Source organism: Pituophis catenifer, unplaced genomic scaffold, assembly GCF_029215685.1.
Source record: "Pituophis catenifer annectens isolate HBS135680 unplaced genomic scaffold, rPitCat1.0.hap2 SCAF_3, whole genome shotgun sequence".
Classification (NCBI taxonomy): domain Eukaryota; kingdom Metazoa; phylum Chordata; class Lepidosauria; order Squamata; family Colubridae; genus Pituophis; species Pituophis catenifer.
In genome coordinates this window covers 28,434,126-28,450,685 of record NW_027256883.1, presented here as the reverse complement: position 1 = coordinate 28,450,685, position 16,560 = coordinate 28,434,126, and the positions used below count along the sequence as shown (strand labels likewise).

At 38.4% G+C, this 16,560-nt stretch overlaps 1 protein-coding gene across 1 annotated transcript; it reads left to right on the top strand.

Annotated features, from left to right (window-relative positions):
- LOC139314676 (uncharacterized) lies at positions 1-11,389 on the top strand. Its single transcript, XM_070940449.1, has 6 exons — positions 1-79; positions 1,436-1,541; positions 3,970-4,195; positions 5,134-5,273; positions 5,838-6,000; positions 6,299-11,389. The coding sequence occupies exons 3-6, from the start codon at positions 3,990-3,992 to the stop codon at positions 7,518-7,520; spliced, it is 1,731 nt and encodes a 576-aa protein (XP_070796550.1). The 5' UTR covers positions 1-79; positions 1,436-1,541; positions 3,970-3,989; the 3' UTR covers positions 7,521-11,389.
- The last annotated feature ends 5,171 nt before the right edge of the window (positions 11,390-16,560 follow it).

Here is a 16,560-nt window from a genome sequence, read left to right as displayed (position 1 = left end):
TCTGCGTCCGCTTTTCTCTTGCTGGCTGCGGAGCAAGTGATACGTTGTAGATTCAGAGGTTGGACCTGGCTTTGAAGGGGTGAGAGACGCGGAATAGATGGGGAGGACGAGGGTGGGCAACCTTGTCCAGGGAACGGCAGGAGAGGCTGACTATATGCACAGAGGAATTCCTGAAAAATATGACTTAAAAAAAACCTATATATATAATTTTATATATTTATATAGTTTTATTTATATATATATAGTTTTATATATATATAAAACTATATATATAGTTTTTTTAAAGTCATATTTTCCAGAGCAGACATACTGCGAACTCCGGAATTTAAGATTTTAAAATTTTAAAAGAATTAAAATTTTATTTTATTAAGCTTTCGTCAGCCATCTGCTGACATCGTCAGAGTATTAAACTACCATTAAACTACCATTACAGAGATCTTTATAAGTAAAATAAAATTTTAAAATCTTAAGTTCCGGAGTTCGCAGTATGTCTGCTTCTTTTTTTATTAATATAATCAAATTTGTAAAAGTTGACTGGATATGTTGGTGAGTGGCAAATATAAACGAGTTTTACAATTGAACAGGCGTTTTATGGTACAGGTAGTCCCCGGCTTATAACACTTCACTTAGTGACAGTTCAAAGTTACAACTTCACTGAAAAAAAGGGACTTGAGACCGATTTTCACACTTAACGACCATGGCTGTATCCCCATGGTCAAACATTATCAAAATTTGCATGCTGGGCAACCGGCCCGCCAGAGTCACTTAACAGTCCTGTACTAATTTAACAACTGCAGTGATTCGCTTAACAACGGTGGCAGGAAAGGTCATAAAATGGTGCAAAATTCACTTAGCAACAGAGGGTTTGGGCTCGGTTGTGGTCATAAGCTGAGGGGTAGCTGTATAAGCTTTCATGCCTGTTTTTCAAACTTGGTCACTTTAAGATGTGTGGAGTTCAAATTTCCTGGAGGGGGGGGAATGGGTGGGCCTAAAATTAATAAATTCCCCCAGACAGACAGCCCCATGCAGGGGTGTGTGGGAGAGGACTCTATTGCAGCCAAATCCATCAAAGACCTGTGTTGCTATTTTAAGATACAGTGATATCATGAGACTGATTATTTTTAAGCCAGATTGCATTTTCATGGCCATGTGTTCATGTTCTTGAGAATTTCCTTTCCTTATGTTTTTCTTTTTCATCAACAAATACAAAATAGTCAGTTGAGGGTTATATTTCTACATTTGGTTCAGTGGTACCTAGTCCATAAAAACACATTACTTCTATTGATCTGTAAATGCACCAATGTTTCATTTTTAAAACACTGACAGATTTTAGATATTTTCTGTAACTATGAATAGTGAACTTTTCAGAGACAAACCACCTCCAGCAGTTCCTTTGCTTTTGGTTCCATTTTTCATTTCATTTTTCCTATTCCAGGAGCCTTACAATTGTGTTAAGAACTCCCAATATTCCAGCCAGGGTTTCTGCCTGAACTGAAATTGTAGCCACAAAACATCTGGAGGTTATAAGTTATAAGTTTCAGGTAAGCTGTATTACTTTTTGCCATCTGTGTATGCCACTCATAAGATTTCTAACTATATGCCTTCTTGCTGCTGTTATGACCCAGGTGGTCAAGGCAAAGCAGGCCTTTAGAGAGTCCTTTATTGTCCTCAAGAAGTGTTCAACAAATGGTCCTCTAATGACCAGTAAGGCTCCACCCCACATTACCCTGATGGCAGCCACCCTGAATCCTCCAAACAACCCATATATTACCAAGAAAGTTCACAAGGCAAAGTCCAGGCATAAGACAAATGGCAGTCCTCAGGACAACAACAAGGTACAAGGCAAAGGCAGTTCTGAAGGTAAAGTCCACAGGGCAGGGGTGAAATCCAGCAGGTTCTGACAGGTTCTGGAGAACTGGTAGCGGAAATTTTGAGCAGTTTGGAGAACCGGCAAATACCACCTCTGGCTGGTCCCAGAGTGGAGTGGGAATGGAGATTTTGCAATATCCTTCTCCCAGGAGTGGGGAGGGAATGGGGATTTTGCAGTATCCTTCCCCTAGAGTGAGGTGAGAATGGAGATTTTGCAGTATCCTTTCCCTGCCATGCCCACCAAGCCACGCCCCACCAAACCACCAAGCCACGCCCACAGAACCGGTAGTAAAATAATTTGGATTTCACCACTGCCACAGGGCTAGGGTAAGACAACGGGCAGTCCTCAAACCAAGGCACAAAGCTAGGCGTCAAAGCCAGGGGACTGTAACCCAAAACAAACATTTGTTCCTGGAAAAGACTAACTCCCCATGGCTTCACCTTAAGTTACGTCATCCCAGGTGTTCATTGTGAGAAGAAGTGGGGTGACCTCCTCCCAAGTAGCCTTGCAGCCCTTCTCTGGGCTTGCCTATGTTCAGCTCTGCTTGCCCTTGGATCAGTGGATGAGACAGCTGTTCCTCATCAGAGGAGATCTGCTGCCTATCAACACCACGGCCTGTCAGCCGCTGATTCTCTCGTGTCTGTGCAGGCAGGCAGCTCTTCATCTGGTTGACTACTTCCCTCAATGCCTGAGCGGTCCGGGACAGCATCATCCTCAGCCCCTGGCCTCTTCAAACATGCCAAGGGAGATGTGCCATTTCTGTTGGACGGTCCCAGTTCCTCCTCCCCCAAACCAGGCTCCAAAGGGACCATGACAGTTGCTATGGTCCAGCTGCCCCCAAATAGGCCATTAGCAATCACGCTATTAATAAATCTTCTGCATGGTCTCAACTGTGCTTTTATGTCAATATCAGCAATAAAGAGAAAATGGGGGTGGGGAGAGCCAAGATATGATGAAGTAGCTGCTGAGCTCTCCCAACACCTTTATATTTGTTTAGGATAAACCATGCAGAAAATTAGGAACATTCTGAAACATTGCCCACCATAGGGCTTCATTGAGAGATATTTTCCCTATAATTTTAATCTTTGCAACCCAAAACCCATTTTACATTCCAGATTGTCTTTTACAGCTGTCCACCACAACAAAATATAGTCCTGTTTTTTTCTCCCCGTTTTTTTTATTATTATTATTTATTTGATTTATATGCCGCCCTTCTCCGGAGACTCAGGGCAGCTTACAATGCGTTAAGCAATAGCCTTCATACTTTTGTATATTTATACAAAGTCAGCTTATTGCCCCCACAAACTGGGTCCTCATTTCACCTACCTTAGAAAGGATGGAAGGCTGAGTCAACCTTGAGCCTTGGAGAGATTCGAACCAGCAGTAAATTGCAGGCAGCTGTGTTAATAACAGGGTGAGTAGACCACTGTACTATCAAGGCTCTTTTGGAGCGTTTTTGGAGAGTTATCCTGGTGATGGACAGAGAGGCAAACAGTTTTAAGCTCCACATACTATTTTCAGTAAGCAAACATATTTTAGACCAGTGATAACTAACCTTTTTGCCGTCATGTGCCAAAAGCAGGGGGAGCGCAGAGGGGTCGTGCGCGTGTGCGCCCACACCTACAATTCAATGCGCCCCCCCCCCCCCCCGTGCTTGCATGCACGACACACACACACACCCCGCTGCCTTGTTTTTGGCATGTGATAGCCCGGTGGGAAGACGAGACAATTCCCTCTTTTCAGCTATGTCGCTTCAGTGTTTTTCAAATTCTTTATGTAATTCACTTTATCATATTCTATTTTTTAGCCATGCTGTTTGCTTAAGAACATATCACAATGTTTGAGAAGTTTAGTCAAGGAATTTGAAGAGATTTGCATGCATTAGATGTTCTATATGATATATTAGTATCTTTTACCTTTGAATCTGCTAGGCATCTTTTTGGTATGTGAGAGTTGTTTAAAACTTGCCAGTCAGGTCAGTCATTTTGTAAAGATGCAAAACTAATGTCCCTGAGAGAGAAAGCCTTGATTTTCAAAGGCAGTGTAAGACATTACTCTCCTCTGCTCGGGGCTAATGCTGTATTTCATTCCCATATTAGGTTAACTGTGTTTGAGAAAAATGGGCTATGACATGGATCGCTTTGTTGGTCATGTCAATGAAGGGCTGATCTGTTGCATTTGCCGAGGTGTGCTCCAAGATCCTCTGCAAGCTCCTTGCGAACATGCCTTCTGCACTTCCTGCATCTATAGATGGCTCCTTCAACACAACAGTTGCCCAGAGGATCGCCAGTCTCTTGATTTGTCTGTCCTTCGACCACTGTACAGGTATGGGACCACTCGCCACAACTCCTAGTCCTGATCTGGCATTAGTCGCTCTTTAGGGCAGGGATTCAGTTTGTGCCATTTTCCTATTTGCAGCTGCTTCTCATAAAATGGGATTGTGAAAGGGATTTTAAAGCTAACCTTGAAACGGCTTTCTGAGTCTTGAGAAATAGGTTTTGGGGCAGACATTCGTAAGCCAGGGTTCAAAGTTATGACAGACCCCCAAAAGGTACTTGGAACTCAATTTCAAAGTTCCAATGTGTGCGTGCGTGCGTTCACGCACACACTTACACCATTGTCATGTGATCACATATGGGTGCTTGGCAACCGACTTGCGGCCATTTTCAGTTTACCATGATTACATGACCACAACTTTTATAGTCTTTTCCCAGTTTCCATCATTTACTTCTGGATTCTGACAAAAAAACACCCATTGGATAAAATGGATTCACTTAACGACTGCTGCCAAAAAGTCCTAACATTGGATGCATTGTTTAATGACCGCAAAAACTTACAAGTGAAATTCCAGGCTCAATCGTGCCCTTAAGTCGAGGGCTACCTATAATATATCTGCAAAAAACCTGTCTGCTGTTTAGCAAATGTATAAAGTATCAACAATCAAGATAAATGCAGGGGAGATGTGTAAATCTTTATTGTGTATAATGGGTTTGGCCTCTTTTTAATAGCTACAAATATTCAAAATGGCATGTAATGGACACAATAGATAATGAGGGCTACCTTTATTGTATTGGGAAAGATTCCATAATCCCTTTTCAATTTTTTTCTCTGGTTTATTTTCCCTGGTCAGTTGTTATTCAAACCACAAAAAGGTTGTATTTTCTTTTTTAAAAAAATATTACTTTTCCATGTTTCTCAAAGAAAAATTTGTCAGAAAACATTTTTTTAATGGTACTGCAAGAGTGATAATTTTCTTAATGTAGGTACATGAGGAATGATCTTAATCAACTTCAGCTTCACTGCACAAACAAAGACCGTGGCTGTGAAATTGTGTGCTCACTAGAATCCATTGACAGTCATGAATGCGACTGTGAATACAGCCAGATACCCTGTCCAAATAATGGTAGGTAAAGGCAGAGATGTTTTATGTAGCGATGGCAAACCCATTTTTAATACCTACATTAAATAATTTGGGCCTCGAGTGACCTTTCTTGAGTTCTAGTTTTTCTCTTTCTGTGCAAGTTAATTTATTTGCACCTTGCTGAGGAACCCATGGATTCATAGAATCCGCGAAGAGCTGACATCAGCTTTCATGAAACTGGAGAGCAACTGATGTTTCTTTCTTCCCCTTTGTAATTGTTTGGGAGACAAACTGCTTCTCCGTGTGTTAGATTAGAAATGACTAACAAGGACCTTTCCTGATGTAATGGAATCACAGAACCTCTCATTCTTGAAAATTGGCCATATTGGGTGAGACTCTTAAAGTCCCAACTACTTCTAGAAGCTATAAGTTTCCTAAATGTGCTAAAGATATGCTGAGGAACAGGAAAACAGAACACCTTTTTCACTATCACTCAAAATTTTCTCTGAGTCAGAACACCTTGGTAAAGAAATAATTTATCAACAATACAGTTTTGGAGATAAAATTGCTTCTTTTGTTTCTACCCACCTTCTGTTTTTCACTCAGCTTGTCCAGTCCAAGTTGAACGGCGTAACTTATATAGTCATGTGGCATCGTGTGAATTTCGTGCTCGTGAATGCCCCAATGGCTGTGGATATATCATTCTTGGTCCTGATGATGCCCAGCACAACTGTGTGGCAGAACTGAGAACTGAACTAGAGTTACTCAGGTAAAATTATATCCTCTTGCTTGAGAGTCGATTGTAACAAGCTCTAGTTTCTAATTTAATCATTATATTATTATCACAGTAATAGTCGTTAACTTATTGCCAAAGATGAAAAAACTACTGGTTCTAGAAAATCTGTAATATTTTGTTTAGCGTCTATCATCTCTGGCAATCCTGAAAACAATTTCACTTATCAAGGGGGGAATTAGACAGTTACTTAAAGGTTGTATAGCATGAAGAAATTTGACAAGCTGATAAAACTGTCTAACTGCTGATTCTTGTTTTTTTTTCACATTTGAAGTACTGTCAAAATAGCTATGCCACAGAAAGCACAACTTCCGGTTGACTCACAGAGCCAGGAGGCTTCTTTTAGAGAGCTCAAAGAATTTATAAAAGAAGCCATAAATAAACAAATGGACAACCTAACAGTAATTATGGATGGGAAATTGAAACAATTTACAGAGGATATAAATGCAATGTTAACAGATGTTGTGGAAGAAAAGCATAATGAAATAGATGATATCATTCTAGCAGCCTCAGGGCTGACAAAACATCTTGTTCAGCTGGAGGAAAGAGTAGAAGAGATTAATGATGCCAATTTGAATTTGGAAAATAAAGTAGGAGAAATGATGACTAAAACAGAGGAGGTGGATGATGAACTGGTTATGTTACAATATAGATCCATGGAATTTGCTTTGAGACTGAGAGGTTTGAAAGAAAATAGCCGTGAAAATTTAAAGGATATCTGTGCTAATGCTATAGCAGAGATAATTAAAGAAAGATCAGAAGATGTGGCAATTCAAATTGACAAAATTTATAGGGTCAATTCCTGGATGGCAAGACAAAGGCAGCTACCAAGAGACGTGGTGATCTATTTTACAACCAGGAGGATTAGAAATGATATTTTACAAGCTTCATACAAGAATAAGATTCAAGTGGATGGACAAGAATTAGTGGTTTTGAAAGAAATTCCTCCTAAAATGCTAAGAGCTAGAAAGGACTTTGGTTTCTTGGTAAATGAACTGAGAAACCAGCAAGTCCAGTACAGATGGGACGTCCCAAAGGGTCTAATAGTGACTTATGGTGGACAAAGACACCGTTTAAATACAGTATGGAAGGCAAAAGATTTTTATGTCAACGTACTAAAGGCTGGATATCCACCTTCACCAGGAGGGGGCAGAAAGAAAATGGAGATGATACAACTAGAGAAAGATGGAAAGCAGATACAAACTTATGCTGAAGCTGCAGCTGGAGGAATCACCACGGAAGAAGATTTATTGCAATCTGGGGGCCCATCCCCAACTCTTGAACCATCCAAGAAGATAGAGGAACCAAGAGAACAACGAATGACACGAGCAACCTACAAACGTCAAGAGCAACAACTAAAAGTGCAACAATCTCAAGTCTCATCTCAAGAATTCAAAAAAACAGAAGCAGTGGGAGGAGCTAGGCCGAAGAGTAAGATGGAGGACGAACTTCAGCTGATGCTTTCGAAGCTTCGAGGAGCCAAAGATGGCAACTAAATTCCTATCCTGGAATGTTAATGGCTTAAATTCGCCACAAAAAAGAAGGAAAGTATTTCACTATTTGAAACAATTTAAGAATGACGTTATTTGTTTGCAGGAAACACATATTAGACTATCAGACCAAAAATATTTGATAAATTCAAGATTAGGTGCACACTTTGTGGCATCAGCAACAGAGAAGAAAAATGGATTAGTTATATATGTGAAGAAAGGACTATCCGCTAATTTAATCGAGGCAGACACTCAAGGTAGATATATTGCAACTGAATTATTAAATGACTGGAAAAATACTTTTAATTGGGATATATGCACCCAATCAACAACAAGACAAATTTTATAAATTTTTACATACCAAAATAATACAATGGGATTACAAATTTTTTATATTAATGGGTGATTGGAATGGAGTAATAGACACACAGAAAGACAAAAAAAGCTTGTCCAAGATTTCAACACGTGCGAAATTACCTAAATCCTTTTTTGATATGATGGAAGATATGGAACTGAGAGATATTTGGAGAGAATGGAATGCTGAGGAAAGAGATTTTACTTTTTTCTCGGACAGACATCAATCTTTCTCTAGGATTGATTTTATATTAATCACTAATGATCTTTTTTCTAGGGTGAAGAAGACGAAGATATGTCCAAGAACCTTAACTGATCATAGCCCGGTCTGGGTGGAATTGGTACAGGAGAGGGGAGAAAGGAGGTCTTGGAGGTTAAATGAAAATTTATTTAGATATGAAGAAAATGTGATTGAGCTTAAAAAACAAATGAAAGATTTTTTTTGTTATGAATATGTATAAGGGCACCTCTATGGAAATGGTATGGGATGCAAGTAAGGCCTATATGAGGGGAACTTTAATACATATGAATAATAAATATAGATTAAAACAACAAAAGAAGCGGAAAGAGATAGAGGAGGAAATAAAAAAGAAAGAACAATTACTTATAACTAATCCAGGAGATAAGAAAGTTAAAGAAACAATAAACATACTACGAGAGCAATTTAATATGTTAATGGCTGACCAGGTGGCGACTAGTTTATAATACGCTAAGCATAATACATTTTGTAATGCCAATAAACCAGGTAGGTGGTTGGCTTATGCGTTGAGGAAAAAACAGAAATCACGAGTTATAGGGAAGATAGAATTTAGAGGTAAGGAAGTTTATCAACAGAACATGATCAAAAAAGCTTTTTTAGAATTTTATACAAAGTTATATGCTAGTGATTCAATTCAAGATATAGATATAGATAGATATTTAAGGGAAGAGAATATTCCAGCATTAACGTTGGAACAGAGGGAAGGATTGAATCAACCAATAACCTCTGAGTAGATTATTGCAGTAATCAAACAGTTAAAAACAGGCAAGGGCCCGGGAACTGATGGATTAACAGCTGTTTATTACAAGAATTTACAGTTTGAAATGGTAGAACCGCTTAGAGCTTTATTTTGTAAAATTCAATCAGGGGGAGGAGTTCCACCCTCTTGGAGAACAGCTTTTGTTTCATTAATCCCGAAGGAAGATCAAAATTGTACCAAACCTGAAAATTTTAGGCCAATATCACTACTTAACACTGATTACAAAATTTTTGCTAAGATATTAGCGAATAGATTAATGCCAGTTATACAACAAACAGTTCATAAGGATCAATCAGGGTTTATAAAAGGGAGGCAAATGAAATATAATGTTAGACAAATCGTAAACTTATTGGAATACTTGGAAAAAAATAACCAAGTCCCTGCAGCGTTTATATTTTTGGATGCAGAGAAGGCATTTGATTGACTGAATTGGCAATTTTTGTTTAAGATAATAGAAAAAATGCATTTTGGAGAGTATTTTATACAATCAATTAGAGCGATATATCAGGAACAAACAGCACAAATAATAGTTAATGGAGGTTTAACAGATGTTTTTAAAATTGAGAAAGGAACAAGGCAGGGTTGCCCTTTGTCTCCATTGTTGTTCATTTTAACTCTAGAAGTTTTATTGAATAAGATACGTGGATCTGATAAACTAAAGGGAATTGTAATTAGACAACAAGAGTATAGGTTAAGAGCGTTTGCAGATGACTTGGTTGTTACTTTATCTCGACCTATAGAATCGTCGCCACATATGTTGAATATAATAGCTCAATAGGGTAAGGTATCTGGATTTAGAGTAAATCAACATAAGACAAAGATGATAACCAAAAATATGTCTATGTCTCAAAGAGAAGACTTGGGAAGAATAACGGGGTTTGAAATAGTTAAAAAGGTCAAATATTTACGAGTATATATTGCAGCCTCTAATACAAAATTATTTAAAAACAATTATGAAGTTCTTTGGCAAAAAGTGCAGAAAGAAATGGAAAATTGGAAAAAGTTACAATTATCTTTACTGGGAAGGATAGCAGTAATAAAAATGAATGTATTACCTAGGTTTTTATTTTTGTTTCAAATGATGCCAGTGCTTAAGAAAGATGGAAACCTGAGGGAGTGGCAGAAAGGGGTTAATACTTTTATTTGGGGTGGGAAAAAACCAAGAATAAAATTGAAAATTATACAGGATGTACGTGAAAGAGGAGGTCTTAAAATGCCTAATCTAAGATTGTATTATGAAGCAGCTGTCTTATCTCAAATTAGTGATTGGTTTAATTTAACTGAAGAGAGAATGTTAAATATAGAAGATTATGATTTGTTATATGGTTGGCATGCTTATTTGTTATATGAAAAAAAAAGTGGATAAGGTGTTTAAAGGTCATATACTTAGAAATGCCTTGTTGAGGGTTTGGAAAAAGTATCAATATAAGTTAGATTACAAGATACCTATATGGGCAAACCCCAGACATGCAATAGAAAACATAAGTATAGAACAAAAACAGGAGGTGATTACTTACAAAGAACTTCTTATTATGGAAAAGGGCAAATTACAATTGAAATCTCTAAATGTATTGAAAGAAGAAGGGATAATTTATACTTGGTTTCAGTATGGTCAGCTTCAGTCTAGATGGAGGGAAGATCAAAAAATTGGTCTTATGCAAAATGAGGAAATCTGGTAAAACAGATTAGAGATCAAAGTCAAATGCACATTAAAAGGCTGTATAATGCATTACTGGAAATAGATTCAGAAACGGAATTGGTTAAGGATTGTATGATAAAATGGGCACAAAACTTTCAGGAACCAGTGATGATGGAAACATGGGAAAAGATTTGGGTTAGAAATGTTAAATTCACGCAAGCACAAAATTTAAGAGAAAATTTTTATAAAATGTTTTATAGATGGCATTTAGATCCTAAAAAATTATCATGTATGTATCCTAATGTGCAAGCTAAATGTTGGAGATGTGGTTGCGATGATGCAACTTACTATCATATATGGTGGACTTGTAAGAAGATCAAAGCATTCTGGATAAAAATTCGGTGGGTGATGCAGAATATCTTTTAAAAAAGGTTGAAATTTACCCCGCAATTGTTCTTACTGGGTATAACTACGGATTGTACAACATCAGAGACTAAATTGATTCTAAATTTAATAACAGCAGCTAGGCTGTTGGTAGCGCAATACTGGAAGAAGGACTTTTTGCCTACTATCGAAGAATGGACATTGAAAGTAGCGAATCTAGCGGAGATGGCGAAAATCTCAGCGTATTTGAAGGACTATACACAGGAAAGATACATATCGGAATGGAGAAGATGGATTGATTATATTCAAAATAAGTATCAGACAAGAAAATACCAGATAGCTTATGAATGAATGTTAAATCTTAGAAGTATTATGCTAACTATAGTGGAGTTAAGGTTTGGGGGGGGGGGATTTGTTAGTTTAAATACAGTTAGGTTAATTTAGCTTAGAATTGTTAATTGAAATACCCTGTATTTTGCTCTGGGAAGTCTGGGGGGGAGAGGGGGAGGGAAGGGTGGGGGGAATAATGGGGGGAAATTGTTTGTAAAACTTTTCAATAAAAAAAATAGCTATGGGGTTATTTCAGTTTTTTTTCAAACTGAAGTAAAAATTATCAGTATTATTATCTGACATAATCTGCCAAATGGAAGATAAAAAACAGGAAATGCAGTCTCGTTTAAATTCTCAAAGGAGACACATGGTGAAAAAAGAGAGTCTTTTGCAAAAAGACATTGAACAACTTAAGGTAACCGCATTGTCTTTGGCCACTAGTAACAGTGTTTTTAGTGAACTGGTGTTCTTATTGCTTTACTCTGTAGCTGGCTCCAAATTGCTGTAAAATTCACCTTGCCATGGCTCGTTGAGCTGACCAGTGTTGCATTAACTAGTATGGCATGCTCATTATTTGTATTAATTTTTAGTTATTTGTCATGCTAGCTGCCATGGTTTCCAAGACCATCTAGAAGCTTCAGCTGGTCAAGAATGCAGTGGCACAGATAGCTAGAGGTGCATCCCACTATGCCCAAATGACATTGCTACTCTGCAGGCTATAGGCAACAGTCCTCAAAGTTCTGGCCATTGCAGCATTCCCAAGGTCATGTCATCAGAATCCAGGCACTTAGATCCCTGGCACATGATTATGATGTTGCAGCAAAATCAATAGGGAAACCAACAGGAAAGAGCACAACTTGCGCCCATCACTACTTCTCCTTAAGAGGCCACAGAGATTATATATTCTACAGCACCTGTCTGCACTCTGTGGACTTACCCACAGTCCCCACCGCCTGCCCATGGCACCCCCCTGCATTAACATCACCCCCTGCAACACCCCCACATTCCCTTGCACTCCCATCTCTTCTGGTATAAACAACCTGTGCATCCTGCAGTTACAGTGGCAACCAGTATGCTAAGCGATGCAGTCACTTGATATTGCTCTTTATGATTGCATCACTTAGCAATGGCAATCCTGGCCCCAATTACCATCATGATCCAAGGATTGCCTGTAAAGAAAACCTAGTCTCTGTTGAGCTTAATCAGGTAGACAGTTCAGATAATTAATGAAGAGAATAAAATAACTTGGCTACTACCATTCATCTTTACTACTCTCTCATAATTGATGCCTGGATAAAATTGTGGAGGCAGTTCTTAAGAATACCACATGGCTGTATTTACTGGAGAGGAAAGATGATGCCTGTGTAAAAGAAAATGCAACATTTGCCATTCTCTTTTAGCAATCGGCAACGCGTTCTGATAAAATTAACTCTGTAAATGCTTTTTAGAGTCAAATGTCCAAGATGATGTCTAAGATGCAGGATCTGATGGCAACAGAAAGACAGCACCGCCAAGAGTTGGAGCAGGCAGAACTTGGAAAACGCGAATTGCTGGAAATAATGAAGAACTTCCAAAAAGACAGCTCCTCTCCAAGAAATAGAAGCAGGAAAGCACCACATTCCCCACCTCCAGCACGACTGCATACTATGAAACTAAAGATAGGGGAGGCAACAGCCCTATAAAACTAAGTTAAAACCAGGTTTGCCAAACCTTGAACTAATTTTAGAGGGCAAAGTTATTGAGTTACCTTATTCTAAAAAAGTTATCAGTTCTACTCATTTATAGACCTTATTTTCCTTGAGATCTTTTCAAATCTCATTGAGTTTGGGAAAAATCAAGTTTAAAAGAGAGCACCTTCAAGTGTTAACCATTTCAGCAGTCAATCTTAGAAATTTAAAAACCTGGAAATGATTTAAAAACCTTGTTTTATGTGATTCATTGTTTTTTTGGGGGGGTTGGTCAAATGAGTAACAAAACATCTTTCTACTATTCAGAACAGGGTATCAAAAAAACCTTGGACATGAAGATTAAGGGACACAGGACTTTAGTTTTAATATGAAAATTTTAGGAATAAAGATTTAAGCAAAAAATCACAACCTTTCTTCAGTTGTTGATATTCTAAACTATGCAAGATAAATTATTGGATTCTGATCCTGATTTCTACTTTACCTCAGAATTTTTCTTTTTCAGGTAATTTGTAAATCTCCAAAGTAGTCTACTTACCATCCTATAGGTGGAAGACAAAGTAATAATAAATTTAAGCTTTTGTTTTGGTCTTTAAAATTTTATAGTTGATATGTAAAGAAAAGATTTTACAGTGCCTTTATAATCCTGGCCCTTATGTTAGCTATGGGATGCTAGTAGAACTGCAATATAGTTAACACGATTTGTAAGTTGATCTTACAGTCCAACCTACCTCCTATGATTGCTTCAAGAATAAAATTGAAAGTGGAAATGTTACATAAATCCCACAATAAAAGTAAGATATCACCCTAATCAAAAAATAAGTTGACACCAAAGCAGTTCTCCCATAACTACATTTGGACCAAACCTATTTATGTTAATGAGCATTTCAATTTACCATTACCATGAAAGCATAAATCTCATTTCTACCATTAGATTATCATGTTTTTCAGTATTAAAATAGTAAATTTGTAAACAATGTTTCTAATATTACAAATACTCAGCTACTAGAAAAAGCATTTCCGATAACTAATAAAGCTAATAAATATTTTTGCACATATGATCCAAAATGGGATTTTTGGAGTCAAGGACTGTTCAATATAAAAGTGTCAATATGTTAAAAAAAGAAAAAAGAAACTCAAAGGAATTTACCCTTTGGGAAAGGGAGGCTGCACAAAAAGAAATTAGGAAGACAAATGTGATAATCTATGCCAGGCGTCTCCAACCTTGGCAACTTGAACACTTGTGGACTTCAATTCCCAGAATTCTCCAGCCAGCAAAGCTTTGGGGAATTGAACTCCACATGTCTTTAAGGTGCCACGGTAAGAGAACTCTGATCTATTCAGTGTGGTTAATGCTTGTTAAAAGAAGTGTAAAAGAGGTCTGACTGTAGACTGCTAAAATGTGCATCTATTTGTATCTTTCTTTGAAATAAGTATCTAATATTCATATCTTCATATCTAATATTTTTATTCCATGTGTATGTTCTGAAAGTGCAATGCTTTTGTGGATTAGATTTATGGTGATTTTGCTGAGACAAATAAACAGAGGAGTTCATTAGGTCTTGGCTGGTTTCAGTAGCCAAACAAAACTTTTTTCTTATGCTGATCCTGTAACACCCCCATAGACTAAAAAGAAATTCAACAGTTATATTCATGGTGGTGTTAATACTGATAAAAGTTTGAGGGAAGTAAAATAACTGAAACTATGTTAACCCAAGTCACAAATAGTACATGAAACCAAAACTTTATGATGACTTAACATGTGAACAAATTAGATAAAAGCACTAACACTGCCTGATATAATTCTCAAAAAGAAACCTTCAGTAGCGATACTATGGCATACGGTATGGGTTTTGTGGCCAGGCTGGTTGCTTTTGTGCTTGTCTTGAGACAGGAGGAAAGAGAAATATATTCAGACCACAACTACACTACAGCATCCCAGGAGCAAATGATTTGCTCTGGCTGCTAACCAGGACTATTTTGGGGCAGACGGAGGTCGATTTTGGGGACTTAAATCCTGGAACCCTTGTTCTCAGCTGCTGGGGGACATTCTGCAGGTTTGACCTGTTAAATGAGAAAAAGGGAAGGAGAGAAACATGTTTGAACATGTGCTGCTTGAGACATGAAGGCAGAAAAGTGGCTTTGGAGAAGCTGTGCAGGATGTTGCTGGCTATCACTGCGTGAGTGCTGATCCATTGGAATGTGCATTTTCCATTTCTGGCCCCAGAGGATGAAAATGTTGGCTGGATGCTTCCCTGGGAGAAGTGAAAACCCAAACAAGGAGAGTTTCACCCCAAACTCTCGGCAGATACGAGGAGCCTCCAGGGAAGGCAGAAGATCCAAAGGAAGGTACATGAGCTATGGTGGCACAGTGATTAGAGTGCAGTACTGCAGGCTACTTCTGCTGCCTGCCGGCTGCCTGCAATTTGGCAATTCAAATCTCACCAGGCTCAAGGTTGATTCAGCCTTCCATCTTTCCGAGGTGGGTAAAATGAGGACCCAAGTTGTTGGGGGCAATATGCTGACTCTGTAAACCACTTAAAGAGGGCTGTAAAGCACTGTAAAGTGGTATATATGTCTCTTAAGTGCTATTGTTATTACTACATCCCCCAACATATACACACAGGAATGGCTGAGATCCAAAAACGGCATGACAAAAATTTTTAACCATGCTCAGAAATAACTTACCTGTTCTCTTTCTCTTTTTAATGAAACACTCAGGTGCAAGAAACAGGAGAAAAAAGGAAATATGCAGATAAACAAAAGTGGGTGATTCCTAGCAAATAGCCCTGGGAAAGAGATAGAAAATGTCAGGGCCTGAGAAAGTATGGACACTGCTGTTAAGTGGTTCCACTTTTTCCACGAATTCTTTATATTTCTCTTCACATACTAAAACTTCAACGCCAGTTTCTGTCTCAATGAAGCAAATGTCCTTAAAGACACACCCTCAGCAACTATCACTGATACCAATATAACCAGTTGAAATTTGGAAAGATGGGATTTTGGTAAGTTACATGAAGTAACAGGCCTACTCAGTCATTCAGGAAACCAAAATGGAGACACAAGACCCTATCCCAGTGCCTGTCTCAAGTTCTTGGTTGATGGGGGAAGATCAGAAGAGCAGCTGTACTGTTCTATAGTTCAGGTAGTCCTTGACCTACAATGATAACTGGGTCTGGGATTGCTGTCGCCCAGCAAAGCGGTTATAAAGTTTGACTTGCTTTGCTTACGACAATCCAGGCAATCCTGGTTGCCATCCTTAAATAAATGCCCTGGTCTTTAGGCAAGGCAACATCTTTCCAGCATGAGCCAGGGATGGTATGCAAGATTCTGGAGGAGGGTCAGAGAAGAGATTGTGCACAAGAGCCTCAGAGCCAATTGGATTTTCAGGCCCAAAGTCAAACAGCTTTTGAATCCTTTCCACTTTGGGACTGAAAATCTTCCATGGTAAGAAAACCCTGCTTGGATTTTGGCACAGGGCGTTATCAGCCAACCTCCAGAGACCAGAAGGAATCTTCTCAGCAAGCGCAGTTGCAGTTTCACTTAGTGACATGCTTCACTTAACAACCAAGTTACAACTAATTACTAAATTGAGGATATACATGTATAGCTGTAGTTCTGCCCCAACATCAGGA